The sequence below is a fragment of the Cricetulus griseus genome, chromosome 2 (genome assembly GCF_003668045.3).
Source record: "Cricetulus griseus strain 17A/GY chromosome 2, alternate assembly CriGri-PICRH-1.0, whole genome shotgun sequence".
NCBI lineage: Eukaryota > Metazoa > Chordata > Mammalia > Rodentia > Cricetidae > Cricetulus > Cricetulus griseus.
In genome coordinates, this window is record NC_048595.1 from 182411298 (window position 1) to 182429397 (window position 18100).

The window sequence follows — 18100 nt, forward strand, 5'->3', positions numbered from 1 at the left end:
TGACTGAGTATGCCCCCAGACATTCAGGTCAGCCTTTCATGCATGTGCTGTGTGAATCTGGGTTTAAGCATGTCCTTTCCTTCTTGAACTACGACCTTAAAATGAGCATGCTCAGCAGCATGCCCACCCCAAAATGATTTCCTTCTTGTAGAGTTTCCCAAGGTGTCCTTTCTTTGAGGAGGACATTGCTTTGGGAATAACTCCTGTGCTCTTCATTCACTGCAGATAATAGATTGTTTCCCAGTTTTCAATTTCTTGCTGTCCATATTTTCATGCTTACACACAGTAAGTGAATGTACTACATTTAGCTGCACTATCACTTCCTTATGAGTTTCTTTTCTTTTAAGATAAGGTGTTGCTGTGTGGTTCCAGGCTAGCCTGGAGTTCAAATTTAGACCTGGTTGGATTCAACCTTGAAACCCTCCTGCTGTAGTCTTGAGTGCTGGATTACAGGCCCACACTAGTGTGCCTAGCTCCTCAATCATCTTAGCGGAATAAAGCTGTAATAGCTAGAATGTGCTTTTCAATTCAAAACATCAGAGGCATTCTAAGAGTAGGGATGGGAGGAGGGCAAGTCTACCTCTAGAAACCAGTAACGTTTTAGAAACCTCTTCTATCTGCAATCTCGTGCATGCTAATTAAGCACCCCTGGTCCTCTCTTGCCAAGATCCTAATGACTCACTGATGAAATATATGGTCTCATCAGGGAAAGAGCACATGACCACACCACACCTTCTGCCAGTTGATCATGGCAGGAACCTAGCCTCTTGACTTAAGGAGTACACACCGAGAGAGGCTAGAGTTGAATTGTGGGTCCTGTGATGAGCCACATGCTGACCTGGCATGCTTCGAGGCTGCCTGGGTGTGACCCACTACGCTCCTCACAGCACAGGTGTGACTGTTTCTGTACACCAGGGACGATGCTTCCTTTTAGCTGCTCGTGGCAGTCTTTCCTGTCCTGGGATTATTATCCCTAATCTGAAGATGACTTATGTTCCAAGGTACTAGTGAAATGTGAGTGCAGCTGGCTTTACTGTCATGACATGACCTATAACTTTCAGGAACTTTTCCCCTGGTGACTGAGTCACTGAAATGTGCACTCTTTCTCCCAATACTTCTTAGACAACTCAAAAAAAAGTATTATTTTTATTTTAAGTGTATGCATGATTTGCCTACATGTATGTCTATGTACCATGTTCATGCCTAGCGCCCTTGGAGGCCAGAAGAGGGCACTGATGCCCTGGGACTGGAATTACAGATAGTTGTGAGCTGCCTTGTGGGTGCTAGGAACTGAACCCAGGTCCTCTAGAAGTGCTGAGCCATGTCTCTAGCTCCCTTAGACAGACTTTTAAACATGGAACTTAAACCAGTAACAGGTGGGACTTACTTTGCCTCAGTGGCTCTTCAGTTGGGACATCAAGAAATAACTTGTGAAAGTGCATGTTCGCCTTGTACTGCAGGAGGACAAAACGTAGGTATCAACATCATCACTATAGTTTTTGCAACCATCACACATTTTAAACCTAGTTTAACTGACTAATTTTCTAGTTCAATCCTTCAGTGAGACACAGGGGACACAGGGTCACATAGGTTCATGTTTCATCATAATGAACACCTTGCTGGGTGGCCAGCCAAGTACCAGAGCAGGGCAAAGGTATTCCTGATAAGACAGGAGATGGCATTCTAAGAAATCTCACCAGAGAAGGTGCTAGAGTCATACACCCAAGTGCCCTGGGGAAAGTTCAGAGCTTAGAAACTGCACTCAGATAACCCTGAACTTGAAGTCTTTGGCTCTACTTCTGCCTTGGTTTGTGGTCTTGCCCTCATCATTTAGCTCCCCTGGGCCTCAGTTTCTTTTTTCTCTAACTGACATAAAAAGAATTCCCTGCCTTAGAGGGCTACTTACATGGAGTAACACACTGGGAGAGCTCACCACTCGAGACAATATTTGGCCACTAGTACTATGTGGCCACAAAGGCACACGAGGCCATCGACAGACGAGCAGGACCTAACACTCTAGGGCAGTACAAGGCCCAAGAGTCTGGGGCACTGCAGATGGCTTCCTTGCAAATTGCACTTGTCTCCACAACAATGGAGATAATATACAGCCAGCAATTTATAACTAGTGAAATGTCTACCACAAGCCATTGTCTGTACCCAACCCCAAGTAGGTGGCATCCCATTCCAGGGTTAGGACTCAGGGATACTGAGGAACATGGCCACACAGTGACCAAGACACAGATCTAGGTCCTTTAGTGACAGGTTGCTCTGCTTCTAGAATGCTCCTGAGAAAATACGTGGTAAGACAGTGGCTCTCAACCTTCCAAATGCTGTTCACCTTTAATTCAGTTCATCATGTGGTTACCCCACCATGAAATTATTTCATTGCCATTTTATAACTTTGCTACTGTTACTAACCATAATATAAATATCTGATATTCAGGATATCTGATATGTGACCCCTATGAAAGGGTCGTTTAACCCCCAAAGGGGTCACTACCCATAGGTTGAGAAGCCCTGTGACAAGAAAGCAGGTCTTTTGATGGTGTGCTCTCCTAACCAGGGAGATCTCAACTGCAAAACTAGTCTATTGGCATAAAGAAAAGCTCTAGGTAAGGTCATTAAGATGGCAGATGGCCCCAACATGTCAGCGGTCTAATAGACAAACATCTTATGTAAAGTACACTAATACATTCTGCCTCCCACGTATTCATTTTGCATCAGAGTTCTGGAATTTCTTCCTATGATGATTCCCAATCTGGTTCTCCATCCTAGGAGACTTGAATTTGCACATTTTCAAGCCTGTGATGAAAGCTATATGTCCTATGAGTGGTTCACAGAGTTTTTCTTTTTAATGGTTACAGACAGCATTGATAAATACTTGATTTCAAATATCTCCAAACAGTTGTGCATGGTGACACACACTTGTAATGCAGGCTATTAGGGAACCCGAGGCAATAGGATCCCATGTTTAAGGCCTGCTTGGGCTATATTGGGTAGACATGTCTCAAAAAAAAAAAAAAGTAAGAAAAAAGGTTGGAGATATTCTATTATAGCACTTGGGAGACTAAAACATGAGCATCCTCATGAGTTCAAGGGCAGCCTAGGCAGTAGAGTATTGTTGGGTGGGGGTGTGGAGAAGAAAGAAAAGAGGGAAAAAAAATCAATATAGCAACTCAGCACATAATCATACTATCGACTGACCCCATAGGGGAGGGCAAAAAACAGCCTTTAAATAGGACACACCTTGGTAGGACAGCTGTGGCAATTAAAAATACTTACTTAAATTTCATGTATGTGCCAACTATTTTGTTTACTTCTTAGAAGGCACATGCCCACACATTTAGGGGAGTTATGTAGGGGAGTTAGGGAAGTGTAACAACAAACCCCAAGAAACTGGGATCGGGGTCTTGCTCAGTAGTGGAGATTGTCCTTGGCACTCAGGACTTGGGTTCAACTCCCAGAACCAAAACCCCAAATAAAACCCAAACTCCCTCAAGCTGGCCCCAGTAAAGGTGGATTTTGCACCTCTCTGGGTATATTTAGCACAGAGTTGTCACCTGTGTGTTCATAGGTCTTGCTTCTCTGTGCAGTGGGTATCTGATGAGACTGTATTATAAGGTGTGGATGTAGCACTCCCCCTGCTCTGTGAGATGTCACACTAGCGCCGGACGGTCAGGCTCGGTCCCATAGCCTTGCTCTCTTCTCCATGTGTGCCGATGGGTCAGCTATGGAATCACTCTGGACGAGCAGCGCCCATCTGTCTTTCATGTTTTCTAAATCCTGTGCCTGATTTGGCCCTGGTTAGTAGAACACCGCATTTCTGGATTCTTACTCGCCCTCGGAGCCAACACACACTGCAGTCCTCATTACCTGGCTGGAAGACGAAGACTTTTTTCTTTCAGTCTTAGGGTCAGTCTTGCTTTCGGCTTTACTCTCATTCTTATCACCCGACAGAGTGGAACCATCAAAACTGGATTTTGACCTGGGGAAATAAAAGCCACAGAGATTACACAAGGAACTGTTTATGTTACTTATTATAAATCCTCACCATTGTACCATGTCACGAAAAAGACCGACATTTGTTTTTTTCTTCCTTCTAGATATAGATCAGAACTTGCTACAGTCTGAGGGCATCCACACATCACGTGACCGTGATGATCTCAGCAGGCTGCTGTGATGAACTCCAGAAAGGGCATTGGAGATGTGAAAACAATTATACCGGTTCAAACGTGTTTTAATCAATAGAAAGAGGAGTCCTTGAGGCCCATTGGCAAACAAAATTACAGCTGAAGCTCAATCAAACAATATTTTTGTTTCACAATTCATTAATATTTAATAAGAATTAACTAAGTAGAGCATTGTGCTGAAGGCCTTAGGCACACAAGACAGTCTATACTTAGAGAGCTTGTGAGCACATGCATCAAACATGTGCCGGGCATGGCAGTGCATGTCTGCAATCCTAGCACATGGAAGGCTAAGGCATGAGGCCTTGTATAAGGTGCCCGATGGTTTCATTTCACATTTGTGTTCTGGTCCTGCTCACAACACCTGTAGGGAGTGAGACTACCTTGAGAAGATTCAGAAAGCAATACTGTGTAAGGAAATGCTCCACCCACAGAGGGTGGTGCTCCACCCACGGAGGGCAGTGCTCCACAGAGGAGCCCCTGTACTGCAGTGTCTTTCCAGATCATCAAAGGTACCATTGTCTGTCCCATTTGTCCACAGTCCACATCTCTTCAAAAGATCTGACTGTTTCTACAATTTGGTTGACAGGAATGAATGCACTGGAGGCTACCCTGGGCTACACAGAATCTTCAAAAAACAAGAGTGGGGTTTGGGAAGATGGTTTAGTGGGTAAAGAGTGAGTGCTACTCAAGCACAAGAGGACCCCAGTACCCATGTAAAAAGCCAGGCACATCTGTGTGTGTCTGTAACCTCAGCACTGGGTTGGTAGAGATTGGGGGTGGGGAGGATTTGCTGGGTTTGTTGCCACCGGCCTTGCTGAAAATGGTGAGAGACTTTGTTTAAAAGAATAGGATGAAGAGAGAGAGAGAGAACAGGATACTTGAATTCCTCCTCTGGTCTCTCAATGTGTATACACAGGCTAGTATAACCCTCCCTGCCATTTGAATACAAGGCAGGCCAGACAGACAGACACGTCCATAAAATCCAAATTTTCCCTTATCTGTTACAGGCAGAGGCCAGAACTTTGGAATTTTGGGTGCAGGTGATTTTTAGCCTGGCTCTCCACTTTGAGCAGATGTGTACATTTGTACATTATCTTCCGTCCTGTAGCTGAGAGCAATCATTTCAAGGAGCAGAGTGTGTATGAGCTCCAGAATTGATGCATGAATGTGTCTTATAACTATGCAGTTGCTTGATTGCTAATGGCTGGAACTAGTGTACAGAATGTCCATAATTTTATACAGCTTCTTAAACTGAAAGCACTTATTTGGTTCAAAGTAGATCTGGGAGGAATCTGAATGGATTCAAATGCCACAGGGGACAGACAAGATGGAAGCTGGGCAGACAGTAGACGCTGGTTTTCTCTGCTATGAGAACATAGGCTGTATGATGTTTAGGCTTCTTCTAGCAGTTTCTGATCTATAAATCCCAGGAAAAGGACTTCATAGCAACTCTCAGTAGATGGACTTGACCAGCTCTGGGCTAGCTAATGTGTTCCCTGGAAATTCTGGGATTTAGTATTAATTTTTAAACTATGAGTTTGCCAATACTTGACCTGAAAAGATAACAATTTTTACAAATGTCAAAAATAACAGTGTCATTTAGATAGGTACAACAGTGCCCAACTGCAATCCTAGTATTTGGGAGACTGAGGCAGGAAGATCATGAATTTAAGGCTACTCTGGGGAATGTAGTGAGTTAGGAGCATGCTTTAGCTACACAGCACCTCACTAAACAATAACAACAAAACAATGCTGGGTGTGGTGGTGTACACCTTTAACCCTAGCACTCGTGAGGCAGAGGCAAATGGATCTCTGTGAGTTCAAGGCTAGCCTGGTCTACAGAGTGAGACCCATCAAAACAAACAAACATCAAGAAAACAAAATGACAACAAATAAAAACCCCAAGCAGATAAAATAAGAATGGAATGTATCACTTGTGTTGGCTCAATACATGTTAATGGAATTAGAAGGCAGCAGGCAGAGGTTTTGAAGGACTATGCATGGTAGGCAAATGCAGTAAGAAGGGCAGTTCTCTCTTTGAGGGCTTGAAAGGCACGGTGGCACGGAGGCTGCTCTGTGGAGCGAACGGGCAACTTCTTTGTATAGCACTGATTTTGCTGCATTTTCTCTGCCATGTTATTCTCACTTCCTACAGCTGCCCACAAGCAAGACCAAAGCCCATCGCAAAGCGAAAGTGCACGAAAAACGATTAAGAATTTCCAGCCATCATAAGCAGAGCATCAACATGGGGCCCTCTGCACCACTGCAAACCCTCGTGGTTTGCAGTGATGCACGCACAGTTCTCATTTGAAGCCCGGGGAAGTCAGAATGAGCCCAAGTATTTGCAAGGTGACTCCCCAGACAGTCACAGTGAAAGACCTGTCAGAGTACACACACACACACACACACACACACACACACATACACACACACACACACTGTGCTCTTGTGGGGGGAGTCACATGGTGAGTGGGGGCAGGATGCTCTGCTGGGAAACAGCTATGCAAAAACCACAAACGGTGTGTAGGGAGGACAGAAATAATTGCAAATGGTACCTGAAAAAGAAAGTCTGGGTATTAGTTTAGAAAGGACATACAGGTGGAGAGCCAGGGATGAAGGGAAATGTAGAACTTGGTTAATTGTCTCCTGGCAGAGGTCAAAGATGGGAGAAGGCAGTGGTTCTAACAGTTCTAGTAATGGGGAGGAGAGAACGCTCCCTTAGTGGAGAGTTCTAAAAACCACATTTAGGCCTGGGGATGTAGCTCAGTGGGAGAACAGCTCATATGTTCAGCCTCAGGTTTGATCCTCAGTACCAAAAAAAAAAAAAAAAAAAAAAAACCAAAAACAAAATTAAAAACAACAACAACAACAACAACAACAACAACAAAACTTCTCACACTGGCCTCTGGCCACAGATGTCTCTAAGCTCTCCCTTGGCAGTTTTCGCTCCTGAGAGCCATGGAGCCTACAGCTCTGTATTAAAACTCCTCCTACCTCACAGTCAAACCAGGTCTCCTTAGCCCCAGTCACAGAACAAGGGTAGCTCAGCAGATCCCTGTGGTGTGATCTCCTCTGCTCTTTTCTGTGGCTCCCAGGAAAGGGAGAGCCAGGTGTGCCTAAGTGGAGGCTGAACAGACACTGGGTGCCCTCTGCACTGAGAGCAGACCCGCTGGCTTCCTGGGTCAGCAAATCCGTGTTCTCCCAGAAAGAGGCAGCCCTTCTGCAGAGGCTGGGGAGCAGGAGCAAAAGGTCCTGCTAGGAAGACATGAGAGTTCAGGGCAAAGATCAGGGCCAAGCTTTCCTAGGCCATGATTTACCTATGGTTGGCCACACTCTCAACCACAACCATGAAACTAAAAATAGCAGTGCTCTCCACCAGCCCAGGAAGAAAGGGTCCACTGCAGACTCACCACAGGCCAATGCTTCTCTTCTGGTCTGGGGACTCAGCCTCCACTGATGACGTAGGAGATTGGGCTGTTGGCGACTTGCTGGTCTTCCTTCTGTCCTCCACACCATTCTCAGCCTCCGAGCTGGAGAAGAGAGAGAACCGCTTCACTTTAGGCATCCAGAGGGAGGCAGAAGGAGAAATGATGAAGTGAGTTCTGGGGAGAGGAATAATCTTCATTCCTCCCTGGCAGCCTTGTCAACTCTAACAGCTGTGGTCCTTCCCAGGTTCCATTCTAAAGCCACTGTGGGAGCCTTAATGGCAGTAGCGGCAGGTGTCACCTGCTTCACTTGTAAATGTCTGACTGCCCAGGACTTGCTCAGCTCTGGGTCTGTGCCTGTGGCCCCAAGCTGCTCAGCTCTGCCCAGCCAAGGCGGGTGCTGGGCAGCAGATCACCTGGAGGCTGGGAGAGGCCCTGTGCGCAAGCGCATGGCTCACACACATGGGTGGCCTCCTGCAGGTGCTGGGAACCCCCACCCTCTTTGTTTGCACTTCTCTTATGTCACTTATCACCTTTTGTTGTACTTATGACGGTCCCACTTGGGTTGTTGTTTTAACTACGCACTTCCCTAAGCAATTTCCAGACTCTAATCTTTACAGCTACCCAGGCTAAGTAGGAATTACAACCTTCATTTTATAGGTAGGAAATCTGAGGCCCTCACTGAATATCTTGCCCACAGAGCTCAAATCTACTTTAGTTCTGTTCCTTCACAAGGTATTTGTATATACATTCCTTTTCTAATTCCATCCATCCATCCATCCATCCATCCATCCATCCATCCATCCATCCATCCCTTTCTTGCACCCCTAACTCACCTACTTATTCAGCTTATTTAATGTGGGAGTTCTAAGGTGGGCAAGAATTGCACTGATCTTTATATATATTAACCCTCTCCACACAGAGTCTAGCATAGCAGTGGGCTATGAACATACTTGATAGAAAAACTAAGCCCGACCTTGATAAAAGGGACAGGAAGAGAGAAGAAGGCAAATTAGGAGGGTTTGCTCACTGAACCACCAAATGGATGACTGCCAGAGTGGTGGCTGAAACAGGCACACCAGTTGGTGGATGAAGACTGCTGTGGGATGACTGTCAATGTGGGAAGTTGGAAAGAAGGAAAACTGGAGGAGAACAAAGGTGGTATTCAGGGCCCAGACTGTCTTTGATCTTAGCCTATGCCATAAAAATTCAGAGGACATACTTCTGAGCTTCCAAGCACTCCACTGAAGGTGAGCATAAAGTCAGGTGCAATAAAATGGCATCGCTGTGACGCATTAGCCGATTTTCATCCTAATTTATCACCTATTTGGTATTTGTGCTTGCATGTGGTCAGAAGGTTAACATGCAGGTGGGCTAAGCTCGGTGTGTGCTCACTAACCACGTTTCACAGCACACAGATACTGCAGGCCACACCCAGTGGGAATTATATCCTGGCATTGAAATAAAGACACTGTATCTGACAAGCAAAATCAACTAGTAATCCCAGAAATGGCTGGTACTCTCATTTTGTAGTTAGTAGCTCTCTTTTTTCCAAGAAGATAAATACTGAAGGACAGAGACCAACCCTCTCCTCCTTCAGTTTTTCTCAAGGTGTATTAAAAGGACTGAGTCCACACCACATTGCTTTACATGACAAGAGGTACATTGGAAGCCTTTGAACTAAGATTGGGCCAGGTGTGGAGGCACACTTTTTTAATCCCACCACTTGGGATATAGAAGTAGGCGTACCTCTTTGAGTTTGAGGCCAGCCTGATCTACATAGTAGAAAAAAATGCTTTGCTTTAAAATTTTAGAAAAGAAAACTACTTTATTAAACTTCAGGGCCAATTTAATTTGTAGTCTTGAAGAGTTGAGGACGTGTTAGGAGGCTTTGAGGCCATGCAGTGGTTTGAAAGAAAATGGCTCCCTAAGTGGTACTGTTAGGAGATGTGGCTTTGTTGGAGTAGATATGGCCTTGTTGGAGGAAGTGTGACACTGTGATGGTGGGCTTTGAGTTCTCTTATGCTCAAGCTACTCCCAGTGTCACACAGTTCACTTCCTGTTGCCTTCTGATCAAGATTTAGAATGCTCAGCTCCTACTCCAGCACCATGTCTGCCTGCATGCTGCCATTCTCCCCACCATGTAATAATGGACTAAACCTCTGAACTATAAGCCAACCCCAATTAAATCTTTTCCTTTCTAAGAGTTGCTGTGGTCATGGTGTCTCTTCACAGCAATAGAAACCCTAACTAAGACGGGTCGTCTTTGCCTGAACTCTCTATTCATGTATTTTATGTGTATGAGTGGTCTGTCTTCATGCACTTCAGAACAGGGATTCAGATCTTATTACAGATATTTGGAAGCTACCATGTGGGTGCTGGGAATTGAACTTGGGACCTCTGGGAGAGCCCTTAAGTGCTCCTAACCACTGAGCCATCTTTCCAGCCTCCATGCCTATTATTTTTAACTCCTAATACACACACACACACACACACACACACACACACACACACACACACACACACACACACACACACACACACCCCTCTACACCTTTTCAAGCTCACCAGGCAGAAATACCATTGGGAACCCTTGTTTCAGAAGGGAGATTGACTTCTTTTATGTGGGAGATGACTTCATTTCACCAGGCAGAGGCATGGCTGTCTTGTATAGAAAGAGCTGCTACTCCTAAAAACCACTCAGAAGGTGGCTCTCCTGACAATCTGGCTCGGCAGAGATAGATGCACTCTTCTCTGAGCACAGACAGCCTAGCAAGAAGCTACAGGGGAGCCAAATTGGGCTGAATTTCAGCCCCCCCTGGACCCCACCTTACTTGGGAAGGCACATTTGTACAGGGCAGGGTTCTGAGGGTCTTATCACATGGTGGTTCTGTTTCTGGGACTCTAGATTAGCACAAGAGTCTTAAGCACATATCTCTAAACATCCTATCCAAACAGTGACTTCAACGCAAGACACATTTCCACTCTCCTTGAACATGTGCCAATCTTCAGTGCCGCTTCTCCCTTTAACAGCCCTTCTGGGTGCACATTGGCTTCAAGGCCTTTTGTACCTGGTCCCCGTCATGTTCCTGCTCGTTTCTTTTTTTCCAAGGGATTTATTTTATTTTCACTTATATGTGTGTGTCTGTGAGTGGATATGTGCATGTGAGTGCAGGTGCCCCCAGAGGTCAGAGGCATTGGTTCTCTGGAGCTGCAGTTATAGGCATTGAGTCAGCCAATCAGTGCAGGTGTTAGGAACTGAATTCTGATCCTCTGCAAGAGGAGTACATGATCCTAACTTCCGAGTCATCTCTCTAGCCCCTCTTGGTGGTTTCTTAACTCTCCAGGTGCCAACTCAATGCCTTGTGCTATTCACTTTTCTCCCAAATGCCTTCCTTATTGAATTACTACTTGAAGTTCCTTAATTCAGGCACTTTCTGTTTTTTTCCATGGCACCCAGCTTAGCATTTTATTCTACTGGTCATCTGAAAATTGACTGATGTGGGGATTAATTATGCATTGTCTCAAAGAGGAAGTGAATTCCTTCCATGGGCCAATCCCGTTTCAGGGTGTTGTTTATTGAAAGGTGCTAGGGGCTTAAGGGAGTTAATTCCCAACGAGCAATCTGCCTGCAGGTGCCCCTCACCTCGGAGGCCTTGTCAGCAGAAGGCTAAAAGCCCATAGTATCCAGACAGTGGATGCTGCCCTGCTGTGCTTGAGGGAGCACTGCTTGGGAGGACACCCAATGCTTCCTTTAGGCTCTCAGGAACCAGGGAATTATTGAAAATGAAGCCAAGTGGGCTTAACTTGACCATGAACACAAAATCAGGGTTTGTTGTTGTTTCTAAACAAGAAGACAAACCTTTTCATGGACAAAGACTGAAAGAATCAGTTGGGAAATGCAATCAATGAGTAGTTCTTGGAAAGGTGTTTCTTAGGCTCAGAGCTGCCTCAGTGAGTAATACTGGAATGAGGACATATCTGAGTACTAACAGAAGGAACAGAAATCACCAAAAACACAGAACTTATTTTCAGCTGCCTTGGCACGTTATTTCTTCTCCCACCTTAGGTACCCAAGTTAAATATCAGTTATAGGCCTGAAAAGCTGCTCATAGGGACTTGAGAACAATGAGATGACTAGCTTACACAAATAAACCTGTCCTGGCCTATCAAGAGCCTGTGTTTCATACTGGCTAGGACAAGCTGACTTTAATATAACACTGCCACATACTATTACACAATCCACAAATAAAAACAGGTTGGACCACCCTTATCAAAAGGTTGATGTTTGTTGTTTCCCAGACCTCAGTAATCTGAGGATGACTTAAATTCAGATTTCACAATTTTTCAGATTTAGATTTCTTAGGTAGAGGCTAGTATCATTTCTTCTGGTGATTGTCCTGCGGGTTTAAAGGACATTCAACATTCCTTTCTCTGGTGAGCATATTGCCAATAGGCAGAAGCCACGATTAAAGTGCTTCTCAGACAAATGACATCAACTGCCTTGCTGTGGTTTAGTCTGGGGAGCTGGAATCCTTTCCAGTTATAGTGACAATTCCGTGTTGTTAGTCTAAGTGAAGGCAGTACAGTAATATGTCACTAAACTTTCTCAGTCTAGTAAAGGTTGGGGTAATTTTCCAGCCACCTCTATACCCTCTACCATCAGAAAGGATCTATGTAGGAAAAATTTCTGGAAATGGGACTCTAGAGATCAAGGCCAGGTCAAAAGCAGCCCTGCTGATGAAGACTGAGCCGCTGGACTGGAGTCCTCGCAGACCCTTGTCTGGTGTGCTGCCTGCTAGCTAGGTGGCTCCATGGAGAGCAGGTAAAGCTGCGATATTTGAGAAGCAGATTTATCCTCCAGTGATGGAGGGTTCTGGGAATTGCTGGGTGACACCCTCTGTAAAAATACAGACAGCTGGTGTAGCCACCCTAAGGAGGAAGTAGAGTAGGTGTAACAGTCCAGGCAGAAGGAAGATACTCTGAAAGAGACTTTACTGTTTTTATTGCCGACAGACTAGTGAAAAGACATTCCTGGTCCCTACAGAGCTGGAATGGCCCCAGAAATCTCATGCTGGAAGGAGAAGGCTGGAATCTGTCCCAGTCAGGGGAAGTGCTTGTCTCCTAGAAACAGATCTACATAGTCCTAACATCTTATCAGGCAGTCCTGCTGGAGAGACTGGAATGAGACAGTGGTGGGTGGGACCACAGCTTGACCAACACTGCCTGGTTATGCATACTTCTTGTCTTCTGTTTAATGCTAGACCTCCAACCAGGACCTCAAAGATGGATGAGTCTAGGTGAGGGGGAGGTATATACCAGAACTTTCTATTTGCTCTTTTTCCCAATGTAGCCACACCGAACAAATCTCTTTTCTCTGCTTTTCACCATTATGCATCTCTTTAATTGGAGTACTGAAGACAGGTGGCTGAGCCTATCTGGCTAGGGAGGCTGTGGCCCACTCTTTGACCTTAACAACTGCAGTGACATGAGGTATGAAAGTGAAGAAGCTGATAGTAGATGTAAGGATGGCTGGAAGACCATTCAGCTTCTCTGATTTAGTAAGGGCAGAATATCCAGAGGCTTCTAGAAACAGTAGATTAATTCAGGGTGTGCCTGTGAAAGATCTTCCACAGCCTATGCTCAAGCCGCCGAGAGCATAGCGCAAGAGGAAAAGACATCAGAAAGATAGTGACTGAAAGATGATAAACCTTGAAGTACAAGAAACAAGGGCAGTTAGGACTGGCACAGGGCCCAAAGACATCCTCATCCTGCCAGGGTTAGGCTTGTCCTCAAGGAGGGGACACTCTCCACCCATGAACAACAAAGATCTGGGACAGATGTGTTCAGGGCCCTTCTTTTATTTATTTCCCTTCTGACCAGTACTAGAGATGAAGCCAGGGCTTAAGCATGCTACATATGTGTTGAGTCATGTCCTCAACTCCTCTTCATTCTGAGGCAGGGGCTTGCCAAGTTACAAAGGCTGGCCTTGAATTGTGATCCTCCTGCCTCATCCTCTAGGGTGGCTGGGTTTACAGGCCCATGCTACTTGACTGAGTCTCATCATTGTTTTTATAGATCTATTTTATTTTTAATGATGTGTCTATTATGTGTGCATGCACAAGTTCAAGTGTGCATATGTTAATGCATGAATGTGCACATATGACTGCAGGTGCCCGTGGAGTTCAGAAGAAGGGGCTGGAGTTACACTCAGTTGTAGGCCACCTGAGCTGGGTACAGGAATTGAATTCAGGACCTCTGGAAGATTAGGACTTTAACTATTGCACCAGCTCTCTGGCCCTCATTCTTAAATAAGAAAGGCAAATGACATCCAGAGATAGCCAGATTTTGTGTGAGGAAACCTAAAGTCTGAAAGAAAAAAAAGGATAAGCCAAAAAGTAATGGTGCAAGGAAACCAACTCCAGAGCACAGACAAAAAAAGACTCAAAGGCTTCACAAGTGAATCCTTACAGAAAGAAGACAGAACCCTTGTGGAATATTTAATTGTATTTATAAATATTTAATTTTGTTTATGCTGCATTTGTTTAACAATGTAAGGATATGTTACATTCGGTTCACCTTGCCTGCCTAAGGCACCTGATTGGTCTAATAAAAAGTTGACCAGCCAATAGTTAGGCAGGAGATGGACAGGCGGAGCTGCCAGGTAGAGAGAATAAATAGGAGTGAGAAGAGAGAAAAAAGAACAAGAGAAAGAAGAACAAGAGGAAAGAATGAGTGAGTGAGACCTTGCTCTGGGGCGAGGAGCCAGGCAGCCACCAACCAGCCAGACATGAGAAGCAATGAAAGTAAGATATACAGGAGGAAAGAAAAGGAAAAAGCCCTGAGGCAAAAGGTAGGTAAAGAGAAACAGGTTAATTTAAGTTAAAACCAGTCTAAGCTAGGCTGAGCATTCATACACAACTAATAAGAAGTCTCCATGTCATGATTTGGAATCTGGTTGGTGGCCTAAAAGAAAAAGCCTGGTACAAAACTCTGCCCCCACCAAACAATGACAACAAAACAATAAAAAACTAACAGATTTGTGGAGTTTGTCTGTCTGTCTCTTAACTTAGTTCAAATCCTGGCCATAGATTGTAAGACACTTCAGGACCAGTTTATCTACCTTCCCGGGTCTCCCTGATGCTCACACACTCCAGCCAGCCACCCTGCTAGTTCCCAGGAGGATAAGTTGCCTGGGTTTCTCCTTCAGCTGGACACTCTCATCTTCAAGTCTTTACTAGTCACCTTCTCAGTGAAGCCATATCTTTACAAGTGCTGGAAGACAGTATCAAGACAGAAAAATAAAAAGGAGAAAAAGCAAGAAAATTAAGATGTGTAAGCCAGGTATGTCTGCATTAAATGAAAAGGATTCCAAATAGAAGACAAAATCAACAACAATAACAACCAGAAAAAAAGAAACAGAAAAAAAGTGGGTAAGGATCATAAACAAAGAAAATGGGAAGCTTAAGGGCTATGGCTTTAGCTAGGAGCTGTGTGCCAATAAAACAAAACAAAAACAGAAGAAGAGGGGGAGGGAAATCTTTATTAATATAGAGAAGTTATAAAATACAGAGTACACATTAAAAATAAGTGGGTTTCTTCTTAATCTGTGTAAGAGCTAATGCTAGACTCTGTTCTTTCAAGTGACACTCTCAGGTCTTGAGGGGTTAGCCTTTGTTGGGAATAAGTTTAATTTAGCACACTGTAAGTGACAGTGTGAGACCAAAAACAGGAACAAAAACAATAGACCTTGCACGTTAATGGGAGGCCAACTGGGAAAAATACACTGCAGCTTAAGGGTTCTGTTTGCAGTTAAGACAGTCTAAGAATAAGTTCCCATTGGTCCTATGTTTGTTTGACCCATTTGATTACATGTGGGCAGGAGACACACGGGCAGGAAATATGTCAGGATGTATGCTTGCCCCTGATTGGATGTAAGTGGGAGGTACATAGGCAGGAAATATGTCAGGATGTATGCTTGCCCCTGATTGGATGTAAGTGGGAGGTACATAGGCAGGAAATATGTCAGGATGTATGCTTGCCCCTGATTGGACCTGACAGGAAATGTGGGGGATTGTGGGGTTTGTCTTTTTAAGTTTCTGCAAAACATGACTTGTGGCCATTTCCTGGGAACCCTGGGATGATCCTGGCCAGAGTCCATCCTCCTGGTCAGTATTTAATTAAAGCATGCTTCAAATTTGGCTTAAAACTGTGGTATCGGTTTTCTTCTCTCCTGGTGGGATTAACAATAGCGGCTATGAAGAGTGCCTAGGGAGTCGGAGTGCCTTCTAATTGTGAGGAGGAGAATCAGGGAAGCGCTGGAGTGCAGCGTTGGGTGGAGGTGGAGGCAGTTTGACTTTTTAAAGCCTGGACAGGACAGGTGGCAGGAAGCTGCAGAGCTGAGAGGCAGTGAAGCCTGATTTAGCTAAACACTCAGAGGGGGATGTCTCAGACTTCATTTGATTGACTGTGGGGATAAATGAGGATAAATTAATGAGGACTAAGTAGGAGGAATGAGATGGGATGTTGAGTGCCTGCAGTTCCTCACCTGGGACTTGAGGACATGCACGTCTCTGGGGCATTATATTTCCATCAGTGGGCAATGATGGCACATGTGGAGGTCGGAGAGAAAAAACTGGAAACGTGGATGGGGGATGAATTTGAGGGCAAGAAATAGATTGCACAAGGGATGTAATCCGGAGATAATATTGAGATGAATGGGAAGAGAAGCAATGAGAGAAACATCAGGGCAAGCCAAGGCCATTCTGGCATTGCCAGAAACAGTCCTAGGATCACAAGAGGAAACAACCTGCTAAGAAGGGTTTTGTGTATCTTGTTTTAGATATGATAGACAGGTGTGGGCAACGGGCAGAAAACTGAACCTAAAAATCAAATCAAATCAAGAAAGGCTAAGAGAAACCAATAAGAAGAAGAGTACATGATGCTTCGTGGGGGGCGGGAGGTAGGGGTGGTTTGCTGGTTTGGAACACTGGGTTGAGTCTAGCACACAGCCACAGCAGTCTCTCTGCAATCGTACAGAACTCTCTCTGTTCCTACTGATGTGGGTGACGCACTGCCCCTTCCCACCCCACCTTCATTCCCGATCCTGTCTTCCCAATTACTGCATGTCTCTCAAAGCCTCAGGCAACTAACAAACTACTCCGCAGTGTTTGCTTTTCAAGATTCCCACTGTGAAGTGACTGAAAAAGCAGCTCACAATTAGCATTAGCTCTTACACAGATTAAGAAAAAGCAGACAAATGGACAGCCAGCCCCTAGGAGCACTGCACCGTCTGTGCTTTGTGGAGTTAGACAGTGAGAAACAGCCACAGCTGCAGTTCCCTCCACCCTAGGAGGCACGCAGCACTGATGCCCACAGTCGCTCTCTTTGAGCCTTCTAGGACATCAGGGCCTGATTCATTCTCCTCAGCCTCTACGTCCACGTGTCACACCACAGCTCCAGAGCTAACAATGGCCTTTCATTGAGCCCTGGATGTCACCCAAGCCTCTCCAGGGTCCTCCAGTCTCCATGTACTTTCCATTCTGGCCCTTCTTGCCATGGCCTCTTTTATAGTCCATTCCATCTCCTTGTGCATGCACTCTGCTTCCTCTCATGGCCTCAGGACAGGTCCAGTTACTTCCCTTTCCAATATCTGGATGTAAGAAATGGCAACTAATACTAGTTGATTGGACAATGAGTATAATAACCCAAGGACAAGACTCTGCACTATAAAGCAAGCTTATCCTGGAATTTTGTTTCAAATCTACATGGTAATTTCCTTTTCAAACGTGGGTGACAAGTCCCATTGGAAGAGGGCCCCATGGAGGACTGAGGTGAGAGGAGAAAAAGGCCAGTTTCTAGGTTTTCCTCTGTTTAATGAGTATTAGCAGTATGCAAAGTTCTTTTTCAAACAGAAGTGAGCAATAATTTGAAACCATATGGAAACTATTAGTAGACACCACAGCAAGAAAAACCAAAATCAAGGGGAAGGATTTCTCAGCAGTGGCATTTTGAGGCTGATCACAGTTGGAAACAACACAGGAAAATAATAAGATGCTCCATCCAGGAGGCACCCGCTGATGTGCCTGATCCCCAGCTAAGGTAGACTGATGCTGCCGATGGAGTTTTCTTGCTATTTACACCCTCTGCATGGGAAGGTCAGCTTGCATTGCTCGGTACAAAGAAAATATACTGATTATATTTCAATTGTAAACCAGAATATAATCTCCTGAAGTGCAAAGAGTTGTTTGTTTGTTTTTGAGAGGAGTCTCATGGACCTAAACAAGCTAGGTAGAGCAGGCTGGCCTTAAATTTGTGCCTCTGCCTCCCACACCTAGGTATTTTTCACATTTTTGTCTCCATCATGTTTGTTTGTTTGTTTGGTTGGTTTTTTTTTTGAGGCTGTTCCCATTTACTAGTGATTGCTGAATATCAGAATAAATCACTTTTCACATACTTATAACATATATTGGGGGACATTTATTT

General features: G+C 44.8%; 1 protein-coding gene across 2 annotated transcripts in view; it reads right to left on the reverse strand.

Annotated features, from left to right (window-relative positions):
* Positions 1-18100, reverse strand: part of Gramd2b (GRAM domain containing 2B) — a 59091-nt gene that overhangs the window by 18928 nt on the left and 22063 nt on the right. For both annotated transcript variants that reach the window (XM_027400925.2, XM_027400926.2), the window contains exons 2-4: positions 7601-7720; positions 3874-3985; positions 1388-1454 (exon numbers count right to left, since the gene is read on the reverse strand). In XM_027400925.2, the coding sequence (XP_027256726.1) occupies positions 1388-1454; positions 3874-3985; positions 7601-7720 (299 nt within the window). The remainder of the gene's footprint in view (positions 1-1387; positions 1455-3873; positions 3986-7600; positions 7721-18100) is intronic.